We start from the raw sequence: 17,918 nt of genomic DNA, 5'->3' as shown, positions 1-17,918 counted from the left end.
CACAACAAGACGTACATGTAAACCTCTGGAAAAACCTTGTTCTAGATAACTATTAATACCAGCGTTTTTGAGATTTTCCCCAAAAATGACCAATAAGGACCAGCAATGAAAGCTTTCTCACTGTTGTAATCACTCAATGCGTTATTTTTTCCGAGTGACGTGAAATGAAACTTTATGGCAAGGAAGTAAATCTGAAAAGTTTTTGGCACAGATAGCTTTTTTTTAATCATAATAATGATAATAATAATAATAGTAATTGATATGGTGCTATTTATTTAGAAATAATCTATTCTGAGGCATGCTACCATTATTACCCCTGCTTTAGCTCAAGCTGACATTTGCACTGCCAAGGGCATTCAACCAATCACTAGTGCCAGGTGCATGAACAGTTGTACCCATTCACTTCACCTGAAGAAGCCCACGACCCTCTTGATTTAAAAGATGATTAAAAACCAACAGATCACAGCCATGAAGTGATATCCATCACCGACATATCTTTTTATTAACATCACAAAGCAATTTTCGCAGCAAGCTTAGTGTGGACAACTGCATTTACCTTGAGATAAATGAGTATCTGAACATAAAAACGACCCAAGTCCAATTTTGGCGAAATTGAGTTAAACACAGGACATTGTTCCTCATACAATGACCCATCTTGTGTGCAAATGATAAATCTAAAATCATCTCAGAAATGCCTTTAATAAGAGGAAAATCAGGTATGAGTGTAAGAAAAGCCCAAGTCGAGAACTTGGGTTTTTCTTACATTCATATCATAGCGTGCTGTCTCATTACTTCTAGTACTTACTGCAGAAGTCTACCGGTCAATAAAATTTGCGCGGTGGCGAAGCAGCGAAATTTGTCGAGGGGGGGGGGAATTCCCCCCCAGTTTGATAAGGGTTAAGACAACCTGTCATCGGGATTATTTCTACACGTTACAAAGGAATATGGGCATACGTCAAATAAATGTACAGATAAAACTGGCTAAAACATTTTGAGGACTTGTTTGACAAAAAAAAACTGAGAACCATGTAGGATACAGACCTTCATAATAAACGTCCCACCCCCCCCCCCCCTTTACAAATATGGATAAAAATGAAGGTCCACTTTATGTACAGAAGATTGTGAGTTATCAATAACAATGACAATATGCACCAGCTAGAAGCCCGAGATCATCACACCAGCAACTTCTTAAGACTCTCAAGACACGTGTAGCATATGGTGCACGAGCTTTCTCTGCCTCAGCACCTTCTCTCTGGAATAATTTGCCATTAAATTTAAGAATTATACAATCACTGGAGACCTTTAAATCCAAACTGAAATCTTATCTTTTCTAACAGTATTAGTTATTGGCACTTTGACTCTCATCCAAACTTTCTCTTTCTTTCTTTTCTTGTGCGCCTCGGAATAGAATATTTCTAGATAGATGGCGCTATATAAATGCCTATTATTATTATTAATATTCCACTTATATGTAGTGCTTATTTCCAAGGAATGACATCTCTATTAAGCACTTTGTAGATATATCATTATCACAAATATCTGATTCTTGCTTGCCTGAAGACGATACATGCACTTTCTCCCCTCCATGAATAATATCCAGGTGGGTGTTTCGTAAAGCTGTTCGTAAAGTTACGAACGACTTTCTGCACAACTGGAACATGTTCCTAGGTCATATCTCAATTACATATGGATATCACATAGCACAAGAAAGGATCACCAGTCGCACGTAAATTCATTCATATCTTACAAAAATTATGAAACACTTAACTGCAACATTTTTCTAAACCCACTTGCGAGGCATAACATGATTCCAGTCGGTTATACCTTACTCTAACAGCAAAATGCTATACATCTTTTTAAAGCGTAAAAAAAAATAACTCTACTTCCTTTTCGATTTACAGTCACATAACTGTAAATTAAAAGAGAAGACCACAAGGGTGAAAAAGAGCTTGAAGAACGAAAACCATAATCCATTCACGGTATAAAACACACATCATTGCGCAGAATTATCACAGAGTTTTGCGTATTGATGAAACATCATTACCCATACACATTGAATACATATATTTACATTAACATGCATTCCATAGCACGATATAAAGTTGCAATATTGGACCACGACACAAAAAATATGAAAAAGTAGTGATTGCTAGGTATCAGGATACTCATTGCCTTATATTATAACACACGAAAGAGGAAGAAGAACATTACAATATTACATGTATATCTTGATTTCAAAAGAATAATCTTAACATTGCAAACCCAAGATGTAGTCGAACAGGCCAGGCTTCCCGGATTCTTCTCCAGACGACGTCACACGATGGCAGTATTCAAGAACAATACGCATCAGGTCGCCGACGCTCCAACGTTTGGTTTGTATCTTCAATGTGACTTGCTCAAGCTGGAGGTACATGTACATGTACAAGAAAAATGATACATGCACAATATTCAATATATGCAAATAATGTTTTTCTTGAATAAATTTGCATATTTAATTAAAAATAATGAAAATGATTATTTTTCAATTCCCTTTTTATACTGGCTTGTAGGTTAAGTTGAAAAGAATGTCAAATTTTGGAGCAATTGTGTCCCCCAAATCCCCCCCCCCCCCCCCCCCGTCCTCAAATCATCTCAATTAGCCCAGTCCTTTGAGGGTTGAAGCCCAACTAAGGCTAAGGCTTAGGGTCAATTATGTGAAATATACTGAAGTACCATTTTAATATTCCAATCATTCATAATTGTAGAGACCATTGAATTGTTTCTTATCTAGCTGCAGTAGCACCATCCCTCGGCAATGTCTTGAGATTTTTTTTTATTCATAAATGGCTCTTTGAGTGGAGGCATGACACTCGCCCCTGCGACATTTGCTCAGGCAACATTTGCTCCAGTCTTGATATCTAAACAGGGCATAGGGTTAGAGCTATGATTATAAAGATTTAAAGTTAAGGATAAGGTTTCTTTTTTTGAGGTTTGGTTTCACCTTTTGCTTTAAAAACGTGCAGATTTTCCATAGGAATAATAATTGCCTGATCATTTATTTTACAAAGTAAGAATGAAATACACCTCACCTGCTGGACTCTCTTGTCATTGAAGCTGTAGTAGAACAACGAGGGCGCCCTACACTGTGACGCAGCCACCCACTGAAGAAGAGATTTCAGCTGGGGATCCCCGCCAAAGGCTCCACAACCCCAGTTGCCAGTAGCTATAGGCTTCCGAGCATGCGTGCCAACAGGGTGCCGAGAAACCCCTGTGGTGCTTGACAAGGAGGCCTGGTACAACAACACCGCATCTTGGACAGCCTTCTCTACGATGCATCCAGCCGTTTCCTGGATTGAGAGGACGGGTGGCAGCTCTCCTGCAAGACTTGTGCACGCCGTCTCCTGCCGGTCGAGGTTGGACCCGTCGTAGGTGGCCAGGATGGAAACTTCATCCATTGTGTCCTGGATCTGACTGTCCACTTCCTCGGTGGTGCTCTCAGCTGCCAGTCTCTGTGCTGTCAAGTACTCGTCTCTGTATGTCTGCAGTGCTGACTCAATGATAGAGTTCGCTAGGTTGGTGGCCAGGGTGACAAGGTCCATTTCAGAAATGGTACTCCTGACAGACATAGAAGTAGAGGATACCGATGATGTTCTGAAGCCACGACGGGGATAGCTCCTTCGCCTATTTCCTCCACCAGAATCAAGGTCTGACAGAGAGTCAAGGCGTATGAGTTCCCGGAAGGGAGTTGCACCATACAGCTGCAGAAAGGCATCGCAGATGATGTCATCTGAAAGTCTGTTGGCAAGTCGGCTTGCAGCATGGATTTTGGACTGGGTGACTTCATTCTTTTGACTAGCACTACTTGATATAGAAGTTTGGCACAGTTCTTGCTGGAAATCTTCCAAGTCTGACTTTCTTCTCTGACCCAACTTTTCTTCCACCTCTGCCACACGAGAGAGCTCTTGAGAGAAAAAAGCTATGTTCTCTTCGGTCTTGCTTGGTCTCCTCCCAGTTGGGTCAATGTTACCGATGCGAAGGAGATCCTCTGTAAAGCTGTCCATACTTGACCTCTTGGAACTGCCAGAAGGAACTGTCAAGGAACTTCTTGAACTGATGCAGCCTGAACTACTCTCTCTTCTGAACTGTCCACATGAACTGACTATCTGGGTCGAATCAGTAACTGCCTTGGACACCAGGCTGTTGGCAAAGCTCTCAATTTCCTGGAACCTTGAGTATCCATCACTTGCCCTGGTGCCCTGCTGTCGTGTGGAGGCCGATTCTGGGGTTATTGAACTAAGGAGCTTTTCTGCAAATTCCTCTAATTGCGTAGGATCCTCTAAACTGAATCGCTTTGAGCTCCCTGTGGATGCATTGGAAGGAGATGGAGGTGGAGTTGATGGAATGGTTGAATACTGTGAGTACTGAAACCTTTGATCAGGAACCGATGCAGTCATCTCTTTCAGAGCATCCTTGAAAGCAGAATCGGTAATACTTGTAGCAAATGCATCAAGTCCTGCTGACACCACAGGTTTGAAGTAGGAATTTCTCAACCCATTCTCATCATCCCTTTGCAACTTTTTCTTAACGTCCTCCATCACTCCACCAACAATTCTTTCTGCTGTGGCATTAATGTCATACCCAGAGTCACTCGGTTCTGCATTTTGAGTTCTTTGTTGTTCCTCACTCACATCGCCATCTTTCATCTTTTGCATCGCCCCAGCTACAACATTAGACACATACGTCTCCACAGTCATGCCAACCCTCTCAGACCCTACACTTGACAGACTGCCTACACTTCGAGTGCCACTGGCGCTGAAGTCGCTATCCATATCGATCCGGACAAAGCTGTCTGACTTGGACGACGACCACGTGGATATCACACTGTAGCCTTCCAAGCTTGGGCCTCTGGTGCTGCTGGTTTCTGATACGCACATCCCAGCGATTTCTGCCAAAGCTTCCTTGATGACCACACCTACGATGTCGTCAATGATTGCACCAAGATTCTGGGTGATACCATCTCCATCCCCAAGAGGGCCTCCATGACCATTCTTCCATATGATGCGGTCATGAGACTGGCCATCACCTAAGTGGGAGTTAATAGCATTAGTTATCAGGGTATTGGAGATGTCTTCAGCAATACCTTCAACAGCCTGTCCATGGTCGCCCTCGGCTCTCTCCGATGCTGATCTCCTAGAAGCATGCACGTACCCCTCCCTTATCACATTACCAGCTATCGAGGATGCAAAGTTGTTCAGGCCATCATGACCATCACCCTTTCCTGTAATTTCCAAGTCAATAGAGGGCTCACTTTGGGTTGCCTGGTCTCGCTTTCCCTGGCAGTAGTCCTTGACTGCTATGTCAGTGATAGCTCGGCTCAGAGAGTTGCTGTAGTCGGATATGGTTGAGATGCATGGTGTAATAGATCCTGATAATCAGAAAAAAAAGAAAGAAAGATAGTTGGATGATGTCATTTGCATAAAACTCCTGGGTTTATTTATCACTGGTTCCTTACGAATTTTCAGTTCAAGAAATATAAGTTCATCCTTTTGCCATCATACCGTATTTTTCGGAATATAAACCGCGGCCGTGTATTAACCACACCCCCAAAATCGGGAGGCTCTAAAAAAAAAAAAAATTGGCAAACCAAATTTGGTATTATTTGGATGAGCAATTAGCCTTGTAAATCTTTGACAGACCAAAACATATATTACTAATTTTTGTATATTAAAAAATGGTTACTACATTCTTTAACTTTATTTTTCAAAGAATATGAATTATTTCTTTGTAGAATAAAGAAAAAAAAGACCATGAAATGGCAGTATTGTATATCAAACTTACAGTCTCAAAACGGAAAAAGAAAACAAAATTGTTGAGATAAAGTGAGGGAAAAAAATGAAGAATAGAGGACATTTTCTATTGCCTATTTTCAAACCGATTACGATCGATTACGATTACATGCCTATTGTAAAGCATTTTCAATGCACTTTTTAGGTGTAAAAAAAATAAGTTTTCATTACAAAAATATAGGTTTTTTTGGAAAAGGTGACCATAAAATGACATTTTTTAATATCAAAATAATGGTATAAAAAGGGAATTTTTTTTTAATATTGAGAGAAAAACTAGAGAAATAAAAAATTAAAGGACATTATTTATTGCCTTTTTAATAACCGATTACGATCAATTACGATTACATGCCTATTGAAGAGCATTTCCCATGCAATTTTAGTTGAAAAAAAAAGTTTTCATCACAAAACAATCAGGTTTTTTTTGGAAAACATTTTTAAATTGATAGTAGTTAAATAAATAATATAAACCAATCTTTACAAAGAAGATTTTCGAAGAAAACTTTGCAAAATATACTCCCTATTTTTAGTAACCAACAAATAATTATACATTAAATATTCTATATTATTGTTGGTTCACATGAAAGTAATATTACCGACAACACGTAGTCAAATTTCCTACGAAATTTTGTTGTTTCTGTGTATAAACCGCACCCAATATTTCAAGTTTATAAAGCGGGAAAAAAGGCGCGGTTTATACACCGGAAGATAACGTAAACAAAGGTAATCATGAAACACTGACATATATTGCAACTCTTCATCTGAATCACTGCAACAAGATTTTGAGCAAATATTCATCTTACATGTGCATGCAAATATTACTTACTAGGATGGCTATCAAGACCTTCAGAAGCTGTCTCAAAGTCACCTTCCGTCGACATCTGCGACTGGTCCATGGCATCGAGATAGATGCTCTCACTATTGAGCTCGCCGCCCATCTGGCCGATCATAGAGAGTTCATTCTGGAGGAAGCCTACGTAAGCCTTGTTGAGATCTCTTAAGAGAAGTGCATCCTTGTACTGGTCATCACCAGGGTTGCAGGAAGCGTCGATGGCTACGAGAGATGTCTTGATGTCGCCGCTGCTGGTGATCTGTGGATGGGGAAAACAAGGTGATATGGGGCGGATGCGATAATCGATACCAAAGAGTGTATGTCTAAGGAGTATTTGGTAGAGTAGAGGCTCAAGAACGGGTAGAACTACAATCGCCTACTACTACTGTTTCTACTTCTACTGCTACTACAACTACTACTGCTACTACTGCTACTACTACTACTACTACTACTGCTGCTACTGCTACTACTACTACTACTACTACTACTACTACTACTACTACTACTACTACTACTACTACTACTACTACTACTACTACTGCTACTACTGCTACTACTGCTACTACTGCTACTACTACTACTACTACTGCTACTAAACTACATATACCTACTGAACAAAATAACTAACTTACTGACTGACTGACTGACTGACTAACTAACTAGAAGTACATAATTAACTAACCTGAGCACTGTCTCTGAAGTCTCCTGCATATCTGAGTCCCCAGCCATAGCCAGAGTAGGACGAAAACTGCTCGAACCCACTGATAGAGATGGCTTCGTTTTCTTCCATGCTCTCCATGAAGACCAGGCTCACCAAGAGTTCCGGGCAGATGGAGAAACGGATCTCTTCCTGGACACACCCAGACTCCAGGACTCCACCTCCGATGTACTCATTGGCAAAGTCAACCTACAATCATTCCATGGGAAGAGATATTTATAACAATAATAATAATAATAATTTGCAACATATGTATATAGCACTTAATACGAATGTTACTGCGCAGCATACTATTACCCCGGCTTTAGCACAGCTACTCTTATCGGACGCTCGAGCATTCAAGGAATTTCTTCCTACTTGGCACCCATCTACTACACCCTTGGTTGGCCTTTATTTATGCAGGTTTCGCTGTCCACAATATCTTATTTTTTCTCTCCATTAGATGGTGTTTATAATCACACAGGTTTCACAAGATTCTGTTTCAGAAAATCTTAAATTTCGTTTCAGCATGTCTGAAAACGGAAATTCAATTTCTTTGTGTACATGAAAAGTGACAATTCTGTTTACCCATTCATTAGCAATATCACAACACTCGCACTTGTCAAAATTTGTATCTGTCACTGTCCAACAACGCAGTAGCATCCGCTCTAATCGGATTTATGCAGGAACACAAAAATATTTTTACAAAGACATTTAATATGAATACATCCTCACCTTTCTGCAGCATCTTTCCCTCTCATGTGAAATAAATAAAGACTAACCTGAAGTGAGCTGCTTCCAGCCTCCTCAATCGATCCATCGGGTCGGACCACAAGAGGGCACAGTTGGAGTCTGCTATCCTTCCAAGTCTCAAGCATCGGCATCTCATCCCTTGCTAATACCTGAAGGAATACATGTATGAATAATGAATATTGATATACATGTCAATATAAATTCATATAGTTTCATCAACATTACTGTAATAACTTATGTTTCTCCCAATGGAACCTAATTTTCTACAAGCTCTGTTTTTATTTAGGCTCCCCACTTCAATTATTTACTGTTGAGTAGCTTATGTTAAATACTTAATTTAATCTTGAAACACTACTTAACAATACATTTGTGTATACTTAAAATATGTTATTTGTCGTAAAAGTGGAACAAATACATTCAATGTACAACTATAAAAATCAGGTGTTTCTTTAATTATTTGGGGGTTCCAGCGGTAGGATATACTTTGCACCCAGTCATCCACACCATCAAGATGACTTGTGCATCAAAGCAATGTCTTACTTTCTGTTAAAGACACCACTGGTCCTCTAATCCTGAAATGGTCAGGTGTTTCATGAAATTAATCTTTGTTGGTGGCAGCGGTGGGATATTTGAGCTGCCATTGTAAGAAATGACACAGGCATGCAGTTAGATTGAACTCGCAACCCTCTGATTGAAGATACATGAAAGAAGTTGCATTGGACATCTATTTCATGTGAAAGTCTGTGAAACCAAGATTAATTGTCACTATATCACATGTAGATATGATACAATTACATTTGTGAAGTCAGGAGTTAAACTGACCACAATGAAGACCACCAACAGAGATCAGAACATGTGGGACAGTGCATAAATATTGCTTGGGGAAAATACCCAACGATGGTTCAAATGTCAAGCACATTTTGCTCATTTCTCTGCAATTACAAAGTTTCTTTAATACATACAGGTAGAGAACTAGAGACACTTGGGCAGTTATTCATTGAATTTTGCATGATATCATTTTGAAACTGTAAACGACGGATGCCATTTCGAACCACAACATCCGACCTCCATGAGCATTAAAGGGATATATCTTAACGCATAGAGTAGAATTCATTGAGCAAAATGCCGAAAATTTCATCGAAATCGGATAACAAATAATAAAGTTATTGAAGTTTAAAGTTTAGTAATATTTTGTGAAAAAAGTCGTCATGAATATACATTAGGTGGGCTGATGATGCTACATCTCACTAGTTGCACTTTATCATCCGTTTTCTTATGTTATTACATAAAATCATAATTTTTTCATTGTTTCATACTTGTGTAAATAATATATCTACCTTATAATGAAATAAGTTGCAGCAATTAATATATAATGCACTAAATCAGTTGTCAATCCAATTTTTCTAGTTCTTGCAGGAACAAATTTGAATAAACCTAATTTCATATAATAAAATACAAAAGAACAAGTGGAGATGTGACATAATCAGCCCACCTAATGAATATTCATTACAACTGTTTTCACAAAATATTGCCAAAATTTAAAATCAAATAACTTTGTTATTTGTTATCCGATTTTGATGAAATTTTCGGCATTCTGCTCAGTGAATTCTACTCTATTTATTAAGCTATAAATACTTTCAGCGCGGACCATCCCTTTAAGACTTTCACCAAACTTCCTTCAAAGTATCGCCTTCATACATGTATGTACATGTATGTGTGAAGATGAAAATAACCACAAGCAGGTCTACTTGAAACAGGAAGGAATGAAATATACTACGTGATTCCCCAGGAAGCTAAAGATTACGACGAGATATTGGGAGTGTTCGAGATATCAACTGTGGATTCCGAATGAAGATGAGTTGATAGCAGATTTCACCTTGGATACAAGAACACTTACATACAGGCTACAGTGTTATGGGGGTACAGGTATTAAATTTGATTAGCACAAGATCTTCAATATTCATTATTTGTGAACATCCCAAAATAAATCACTGCATCCAGACATGTCTGTTTCTAGACAGAGTTATAATACAAAATCTTCAGACTTTATTTCTTCATTTTTTTCATTTATTTTGAAATCAAGATACTGTGTATCATCCTGTTTATAGCATCATACTCACCATCATCATCATCACCTTCATCATCAATCGCACCATTATAATTATCATCATCATCATTAAATCATTATCACCATCTTCATCATCATCATCATCATCATCGCCATCATCATTATCATCATCATCATCGCCATCATCATCATCATCATCACCTTCATCATCAATCGCACCATTATAATTATCATCATCATCATTAAATCATTATCACCATCTTCATCATCATCATCATCATCATCATTGCCATCATCATCATCATCATCATCATCACCATCATCATCATCATCATCACCAGTCATCATCACCACCACCACCATCATCATCATCACCACCACGACCAACTCCACCATCACCACCACCGCCACCATCACAGGCAACATCATTATAGTCGCAACCACTCCCCATCATTCTCATCATCATCACCACCGCCACAAAGGATGATGACGAACCAACCTTTCTCGTGAACGTAATGCTCCCAGGCGGCCCACTGGCTGAGAAGTCGGTCGCTAAACGATTGAAGTAGTTCAAAATACACCGCAGCTTCGCTGTCTGGGAATCTTCTTCATTCGAACTGTAGAAAACCATCAATGAAACAATGAGTTAAAGAGAAATGCCAGTAGTTGCAGTAAACACTGATTTCATGAGAAAGTCTGTAAAACAAGGCTTAAAGTGATTGGTTAACATTGGTTTGACTTTTAAAAAATCTGAGCTAGAAGGTCACACTTGTCACCTGTGTCTGTGATATGTTACAAAAATGAAGCCCAGAAAAAATTGCGTTCCAAAATAATTATTTAGTGCTTCAAAAATTGAAATATAAAGTGACCGGAAACACCATCTTAATTTCATCCCATACACTTATGTGTACTATTTAGGCGTCTATAAGACGCCTATTTACAAAATCGGGGTTTGCCTTGTAGTTTTAGCTTTTCATTCTCAATAATGGTTGTTTTCAGAGTTTATTAGTTCTAATACATGCACTTGTACACATGTTTCATCTTGGTTTGAGAATTTTTTAAATTGGCTGCTCACAAAGTTAAACAATACCTTTAATTGTCAGTATATCATCGAGGATCTAGATCTGGTAAAGTTACATAAACTGAACTTTGTGAAATCTTGAAATCTACGCTGAAAAATGTTCACACTGAAGATCACCAACACAGATAGGCACACGTGGGACAGCGTATTATTATTGCTGGAATAAAGACCCGACGGAAGTGACCGAATCCGCGCTTATTTTGCTTATTTCTCAGCAATTACACAATTTCTTCCAGAATCCTTTGGCACATATTTTTTATTCGTACAAACAGACACTTGGGTGGTCATTATATTAGATTCTGTAAAAAGTCATTTTGAGATTGTTACCAATACTGGAATTTATCTTTAAAGGGATGGTCCGGGCTGAAAAATGTACAAATATCTAAATAAATAGAGTAAAATTCACAGAGCAAAATGTTGAATATTTCATCAAAATTAGATAACAAATAACGAAGTTATTGAATTTTAAAGGCTATCAATATTTTGTGAAAACAGTTATATGCACATCGTCATTAGGTGGGATGATGATGTCACATCCCCACTTTCCTTTTTCTTATGTTATTACATGAAATCATAATTGTTTCATTTTTTCATACATGTGTAGATGTGTCTCCATTATAATACACTTACTCAGTTGTCAATTAAACTTTTTGTTCTTGGTAGAAAAATTTTGAATAAACCTTATTACATATGATAAAATACAAAAGAACAAGTGGGGATATGACATCACCAGCCCACCTAATGAATATTCATAAAGACATGCCTAGAATTGTTTCACCGGAGTAATGCAAATCTTTAAAATTCAATAACTTTGGTATTTGTTATCCGATTTTGATCAAATTTTCAGCATTTTGCTCTGTGAATTTTACTCCATTTATTGAGGTAAATTTTTCCAACCTGGACCATCCTTTTAAGTTTCAAGCCTGGCTCACACACTTGTGTTCTATGGTGCATTACCCCCCCCCCCAAAAAAAGGAAAAGTAGCCTCACACAGCATACCACGCAGCAAAATATTTGGTTGCAAATCATACCATTGTCTATGCGCTATGACAAGCTTGTACAAAGTTGCACGCCGTAATGGAGGTGATACAAGCTAAAACAAAGTAAATCGAGCAGTAACGCTGTCTGATCACAAGAAAATTGTGAGGCAAGCCAAGGCATCGCTAATGAGCTCAATCAATCTGTGCAGCAAGTTTGGCAGTGCATACAATAATGTCTCGAGAGGCAATTCTGTAAGAGCACTATTATATACTTCACGATCAGTACATGTATGCTTTTATGTCTTTGTGATTCCCAGGGCCCTCTTGTAAATCAGTTTATTAAAGTAAAACTTAAGGGGCTTACCTGGTGAAAGAAAACTGAAATAAATAAATGTGATTATTTCCCCTCCATAGCCAGCAGTATTAATTAAAACACCCATATGGATGCTGATGATGACGATAGTCATTATCGCAACAATTAATTGGCCGATCAGTTGATTCCTATCTGGCCATGGAGGTAGAAAGAAATTGTCTGACCTAAAGATTTTGAATCACTACAGCATAAGATTTAATTTAGAAAAACAAAATTTCGACTGTACGTACATCCTGAATGGGTGAATTCATGTCCAGTGTTGGCATTAGAAGCACAATTTGGATTGAGGTTCCTGCATGTAGCTTCAAAACCTATTCTGAGTTTACACAAATAATCCGGATCACAATGTGCTCAACACTTAGTAAATGAATTCTCAGGAGTCAGGACCATCTTCATTTCATGTTTGGTGTTCATATACTAATGTAAAAATTGACCTAACACCAACACTGAAAGGTCAACACTGAACTTGAAATCTCCTGGGCAATTGAGTTAGATGTAAACAATCCCATTAAAACAACTTTGAATCACTGATGATTTAACTTACATGTTTACATCGCTAAAGAAGAGTGCAAAGTGAGTTAGGTTGAGTGAGAGGCTCGATGGCTTGGGTAGCGTGCTCAGGAAGAGATGGGAGATCAGGCTTGCAACAAACCGTCTAGGTAGTCTAGTTTCACCTCCTATTATTTGGGAGAGAAGAAGGAAGAAAGAAAGAAAAAAAAGAAAAGAAAGAAAAAAAGAAAGTGAAATAAGATAATTTAAAACATAATATGTACACAATCTTCGAAATAAGGTATTTTAAATTGCTCAAGTACAAATTAAGTATCAAATCAACAGGGGGGGGGGGGTACTAGACCACAAAAGTAATAGGTATTTGCCGTGGGCGAGACAAAAACGGTGGCTTTGGAGTGGGCTTATTGAAAAAAGGAGGGTCCTCGGAATATGCTTCAGAACTACATGTACAAATGTTTGTGAAAACGGGGTCCTTGGAATGGGTCGCCTGCGTGTGAGTGCGTATAGTATGCATCCCTATGAAATGGGCATCGTGCATGCAGCTAGCCAGGGCACCAGGTGCACTCGCACAGACGCGATGGTCAGACTGCGCTCTGCGGCTACTTTTCACCAAAATTGCAGCTCATTGTAGCGGAGCAATGCGGCCAGAATGGCGTAACGAAAAATATGCGAAGCTTTAGAACAGATTTTTTCTTTTTTTTCTCGATAAGAAGAAAGTGCTATGCTTTGGAGCGGCTTTCTTTGTACTTTTTCTCCATAAGATAAAAATGCTACGTCTTAAAATGGAAATTCGGGTGTAAAAATAGGGGTCCTCTCCGCGGCACACATCCACCACATATTATACAGTGTGTATGTATAAAAAAATGGGACAGATTTCAAAAGTCTATAAAATTTTTGTTTCAAATTATGATCTCTATATTTTGGTGTCAATAGGTGCTCTGAAGTCTTATCCTTCAAATGCCAATAAAATAATTTAGTTTCATTCATGCTAGAGCGACCACGGAATGTTTTTGTGTGTGGTTAAAAGGAGGCTTGCGCCAAATGGCATAAAATGATAAATATGATGGTCCGACTTTTTGCTAATCAGCAGACTTCCTTTTAACCTTTTCATTATTTCTGCCATAATTTTCGAATTATCCGGTAAAAATTCATTTCCAAATCTACTTATTTGCTTGAATATTTCTCTTCTTAATTTACTATCAATTGTCCACGGCGGACGGCATTTGAATAGTAATGAGTCAGAAAGAGGATCGAGGGTATTTGAATTCCAGTTCATCGTGGCTTAGCCGTGAACCAGAATAGCCTGGTGGTTGAGTCGCTGCCCGGAAAGCAGTAGATGGCAGGTTCAAATCCCACTGGTTCCAATTTTTTCTGACTTATGATTTATGATTTTCATACAGATCGAGCATACTGATCTTATGATTTTCATTACAGATCGAGCATACTGATCTTAAACAAATAGGAGTAATGCCGAAAATTTGTTAAACAAATTATAATTTCCTCCTATAAAAGCCTCTTAATTTACTATCTATTGTCCACGGCGGACGGCATTTGAATAGTAATGAGTCAGAAAGAAGAGGATCGAGGGTATTTGAATTCCAGTTCATCGTGGCTTAGCCGTGAACCAGAATAGCCTGGTGGTTGAGTCGCTGCCCGGAAAGCAGTAGATGGCAGGTTCAAATCCCACTGGTTCCAATTTTTTCTGACTTATGATTTATGATTTTCATACAGATCGAGCATACTGATCTTATGATTTTCATTACAGATCCAGCATACTGATCTTAAACAAATAAGGAGTAATGCCGAAAATTTGTTAAACAAATTATTTCTGCTGTTGTTCCATTTTAATATGTTCTCTTTTAGCTTTGAATGATCCTTCTTTAGGCGAACAATTTTTCTTAAACCAAAGTGTCGGAGAGTGTGTTTTTTTTCAAATCCTTTCATTGTGTGCTACAAAGATCATGGTGCCTTTGAACAGTGGCATACTAATGGATGGGGGCTCAGGGTGCCCCCCCCACCAAAAAAAAATCATGACCAAGAAAAAAAAGTGGAAAGAAAAATAACAGAAAACATAGAACGTGAAATATGATATCATTTACTGGATATTATGTCAAAATCACAAAATATTGGATATTTCAATTGAAAAAGTGGAAATTTTTGCTTGCTCGCTTCACAACTTTTTAATAAATTTTACCCGATCTGCTAGATCTTGCTCCTTCAAAATTGACTCAATACACCATTGCCATTGAGAGACATGAATCCTTTCCTGTTTGTCCTGTCAAGAACATAATTAAACTTGGTGAAGGATTCAATAACCCCTTGAAAATAGGATTCACGTCTTTTAAAGACCATAACATAATTTGTTTCACATAATATTAAAAAAAGAATTTGATTAATTACAAATTCTCCGAATTAATATTAATAATGCAAATCTTCTTTATACTTGGGTTGACATAAAGTCTTCTTACTTATGAAGGAAAATTCAAATGTAAAAGAAGTTTAAATAAAAAAAAATATTTCAGGTAAATAAATTAGCAAATGAAATTTGACATCATAATTCGAAAAATTATGGCACAGATACATGTAATGAAGAGATTAAGAAAAAAGTTTTTTTTATGATTAGCCAAAAGTCCAATCATCAAATTTCTCATTTTTGCCATTTTGGCGCAAGCATCTTTTTCAACCCCCGACAAAAACGTCCCGTGTTTGCTCAAGCATGAACAAAATTTATTTTTTCCAAAAGGCATTTGAAAGATAAGATCTAAGAGCATCTGTTAACATCAAAATATAGATATCATAATTTGAAACAAATTTTTCATAGACTTTTCAAAATTGTCCCTTTTTTTATATGCACTGTATACTTAATACTTGTGAGCAAATGCGAACAGGCTTCAAATCACTGATTTTGATATGTTTACAAGAAACGGTAAGGAGTGAGTCTGTGTCCAATGGTAAGTTTAGTCACTGTAGAGTACGCTTTACATGTCTTTTTTTTACACGACATGGTGCCTTTTTTACCAAAAAGTGACACAGTTTGTCACTGTTTTTTTAAAGCAAGTTTTCATCACCCGATGGTTTGGGTAGGTGTATAGTGGAGCCTACACGAACCATGCTTGAGGTAGTTTTGGGCTGGCTGGTCACATATTGTCCAAAATGTGCAGGTAAATCACGTTTTCTCTGCACATACAGTATGTAAATGTACTGGTAACAATAGATCCTTTTGGCATTTGTTTTGCATATAGGTGCACTATCAGCACACTTCAGTTCCAGTGTACATGTACATGTACAAATTTCTTTGACCAAATGAAGCTTTCAGGGGGCCTACTGCCCCTTTAGTTCCCAAGACCCTGTATTTTACCCTTGTAGTCAGTTCCTTAGACCATGATTTAAGGGGTTTCTTGAGGCACACCCCATCAAAATATAATCCCCCCCCCCCTTACCCTGGCTGGTGCCCCCTTACCCCCATCTACAGTACATGATGTACCAGTTAATGTTCCATCACTCAGGGTCTGTTCTGAAAGACTAACTATAACTCATAACATCCATGGTTGGGATGATAAGCAGGAGAGATTCGGTGTTATTTGAGCTGAGCTTCAGGGAGAAGCCGTGTGATAAAAACATCAATTTAATAAATATTGATTGCGGAAAACCTTGCTGCACACTCACTGATTCTGGCTTCATTTCTTTAGCAGAGAGTCGGGATGGATGTACATGTATCGTCATTTTAAGATTTAATTTAATGAAATTATCACATTTCTTCTGAATGCTCTTAAATGTAAAACCACAAGCTACACGTACAGTATAGATGTACATGCAGTATATCAGGGAGCCGTTTCTCTTTTAATTTTAATGCATTGATACTACGTATTTCTTATGATTACAATAGTATTCAACATGGCTTTAAAATCACAGTTTCCAAAATACCCACAACCTTGGGAAAATCCCTGCACAAATTTCTTGTAATTTTGAAGAGTACCCACTGTTTTGCATGCATTTTCTATTTGTGGATGATATTAAGAGTAGTCTGATTTGCTCACACATTGGCCAAAATACCAGGGTAGATCAGGGAAAATTTCTCTCATCAGAGAATATTCTTGAACTTCGAGGTTGTCTGAATCGGCCTAAAAATTTGAATTCACAAATCATTGTACTTTCAATTCGAGGCTGATGTACATTCTTATACATGTAAATTTGTAGAAAGTAGTGTGAAATTGCACTTTTTAGGGGCAAGCTCAGTCAGAGTTTGCCTTTGCCCCTAAACAGTGCAATTTCACACTACTCAGTAATCATACTGCACATGTTTGTAAATACATTTTATGATATTGTTAGGAGGTGAGAAAAGGGATGTCTACGACTCTGCCAGCGAGTCAATGGACTTCCAAAGAGTCTATAAATTGTACTCACGACTGGAATTTATCCATGCAATATTGTTAAAGCAGTATGCATTCTTCTTTTACAGTGTACATGTATACTGTCCACGATTAGGGCAGATTGTGAAATGTACAAAAATGCAGGTGTTTTTTAACATCCAAAGTAATGTTAATGATGGACAGACCTGCCGGCATCTCTAATTGATAAAAAAATGATGACTTTGCTTTAAAAGTATGAAAGAAACACAAGTGTGCCACAAATGATTTTACAAAAGAATATTATAGAAAAAGACTAAAAGCTAGCACTAAATGTACATGTACATGTATCTCTGGCCAAGGGTGAAGTTGTTTAGTAAACAAGACAGCCTTTGAGCCTGCATCAAACCAGTGATACATGTTAAGAGGCCTATTAAGGGCAAAAATATACCTTTT

The 17,918-nt window shown here is 37.9% G+C and overlaps 1 protein-coding gene across 1 annotated transcript in view; it reads right to left on the bottom strand.

Annotated features, from left to right (window-relative positions):
* Window positions 1-1,692: 1,692 nt before the first annotated feature.
* Window positions 1,693-17,918, bottom strand: part of LOC121429684 — a 31,828-nt gene continuing 15,602 nt past the window's right edge. The window contains exons 3-9 of the mRNA XM_041626845.1: window positions 13,151-13,283; window positions 10,672-10,789; window positions 8,134-8,253; window positions 7,337-7,561; window positions 6,649-6,913; window positions 3,069-5,404; window positions 1,693-2,401 (exon numbers count right to left, since the gene is read on the bottom strand). Coding sequence (XP_041482779.1) covers window positions 2,249-2,401; window positions 3,069-5,404; window positions 6,649-6,913; window positions 7,337-7,561; window positions 8,134-8,253; window positions 10,672-10,789; window positions 13,151-13,283 — 3,350 coding nt within the window. The 3' untranslated portion in view covers window positions 1,693-2,248. The remainder of the gene's footprint in view (window positions 2,402-3,068; window positions 5,405-6,648; window positions 6,914-7,336; window positions 7,562-8,133; window positions 8,254-10,671; window positions 10,790-13,150; window positions 13,284-17,918) is intronic.

The sequence above is a fragment of the Lytechinus variegatus genome, chromosome 16, assembly GCF_018143015.1.
Source record: "Lytechinus variegatus isolate NC3 chromosome 16, Lvar_3.0, whole genome shotgun sequence".
Lineage (NCBI taxonomy): Eukaryota > Metazoa > Echinodermata > Echinoidea > Temnopleuroida > Toxopneustidae > Lytechinus > Lytechinus variegatus.
Note: the sequence above shows the minus strand (reverse complement) of the source record. Positions and strands in the feature narration are given on the sequence as shown.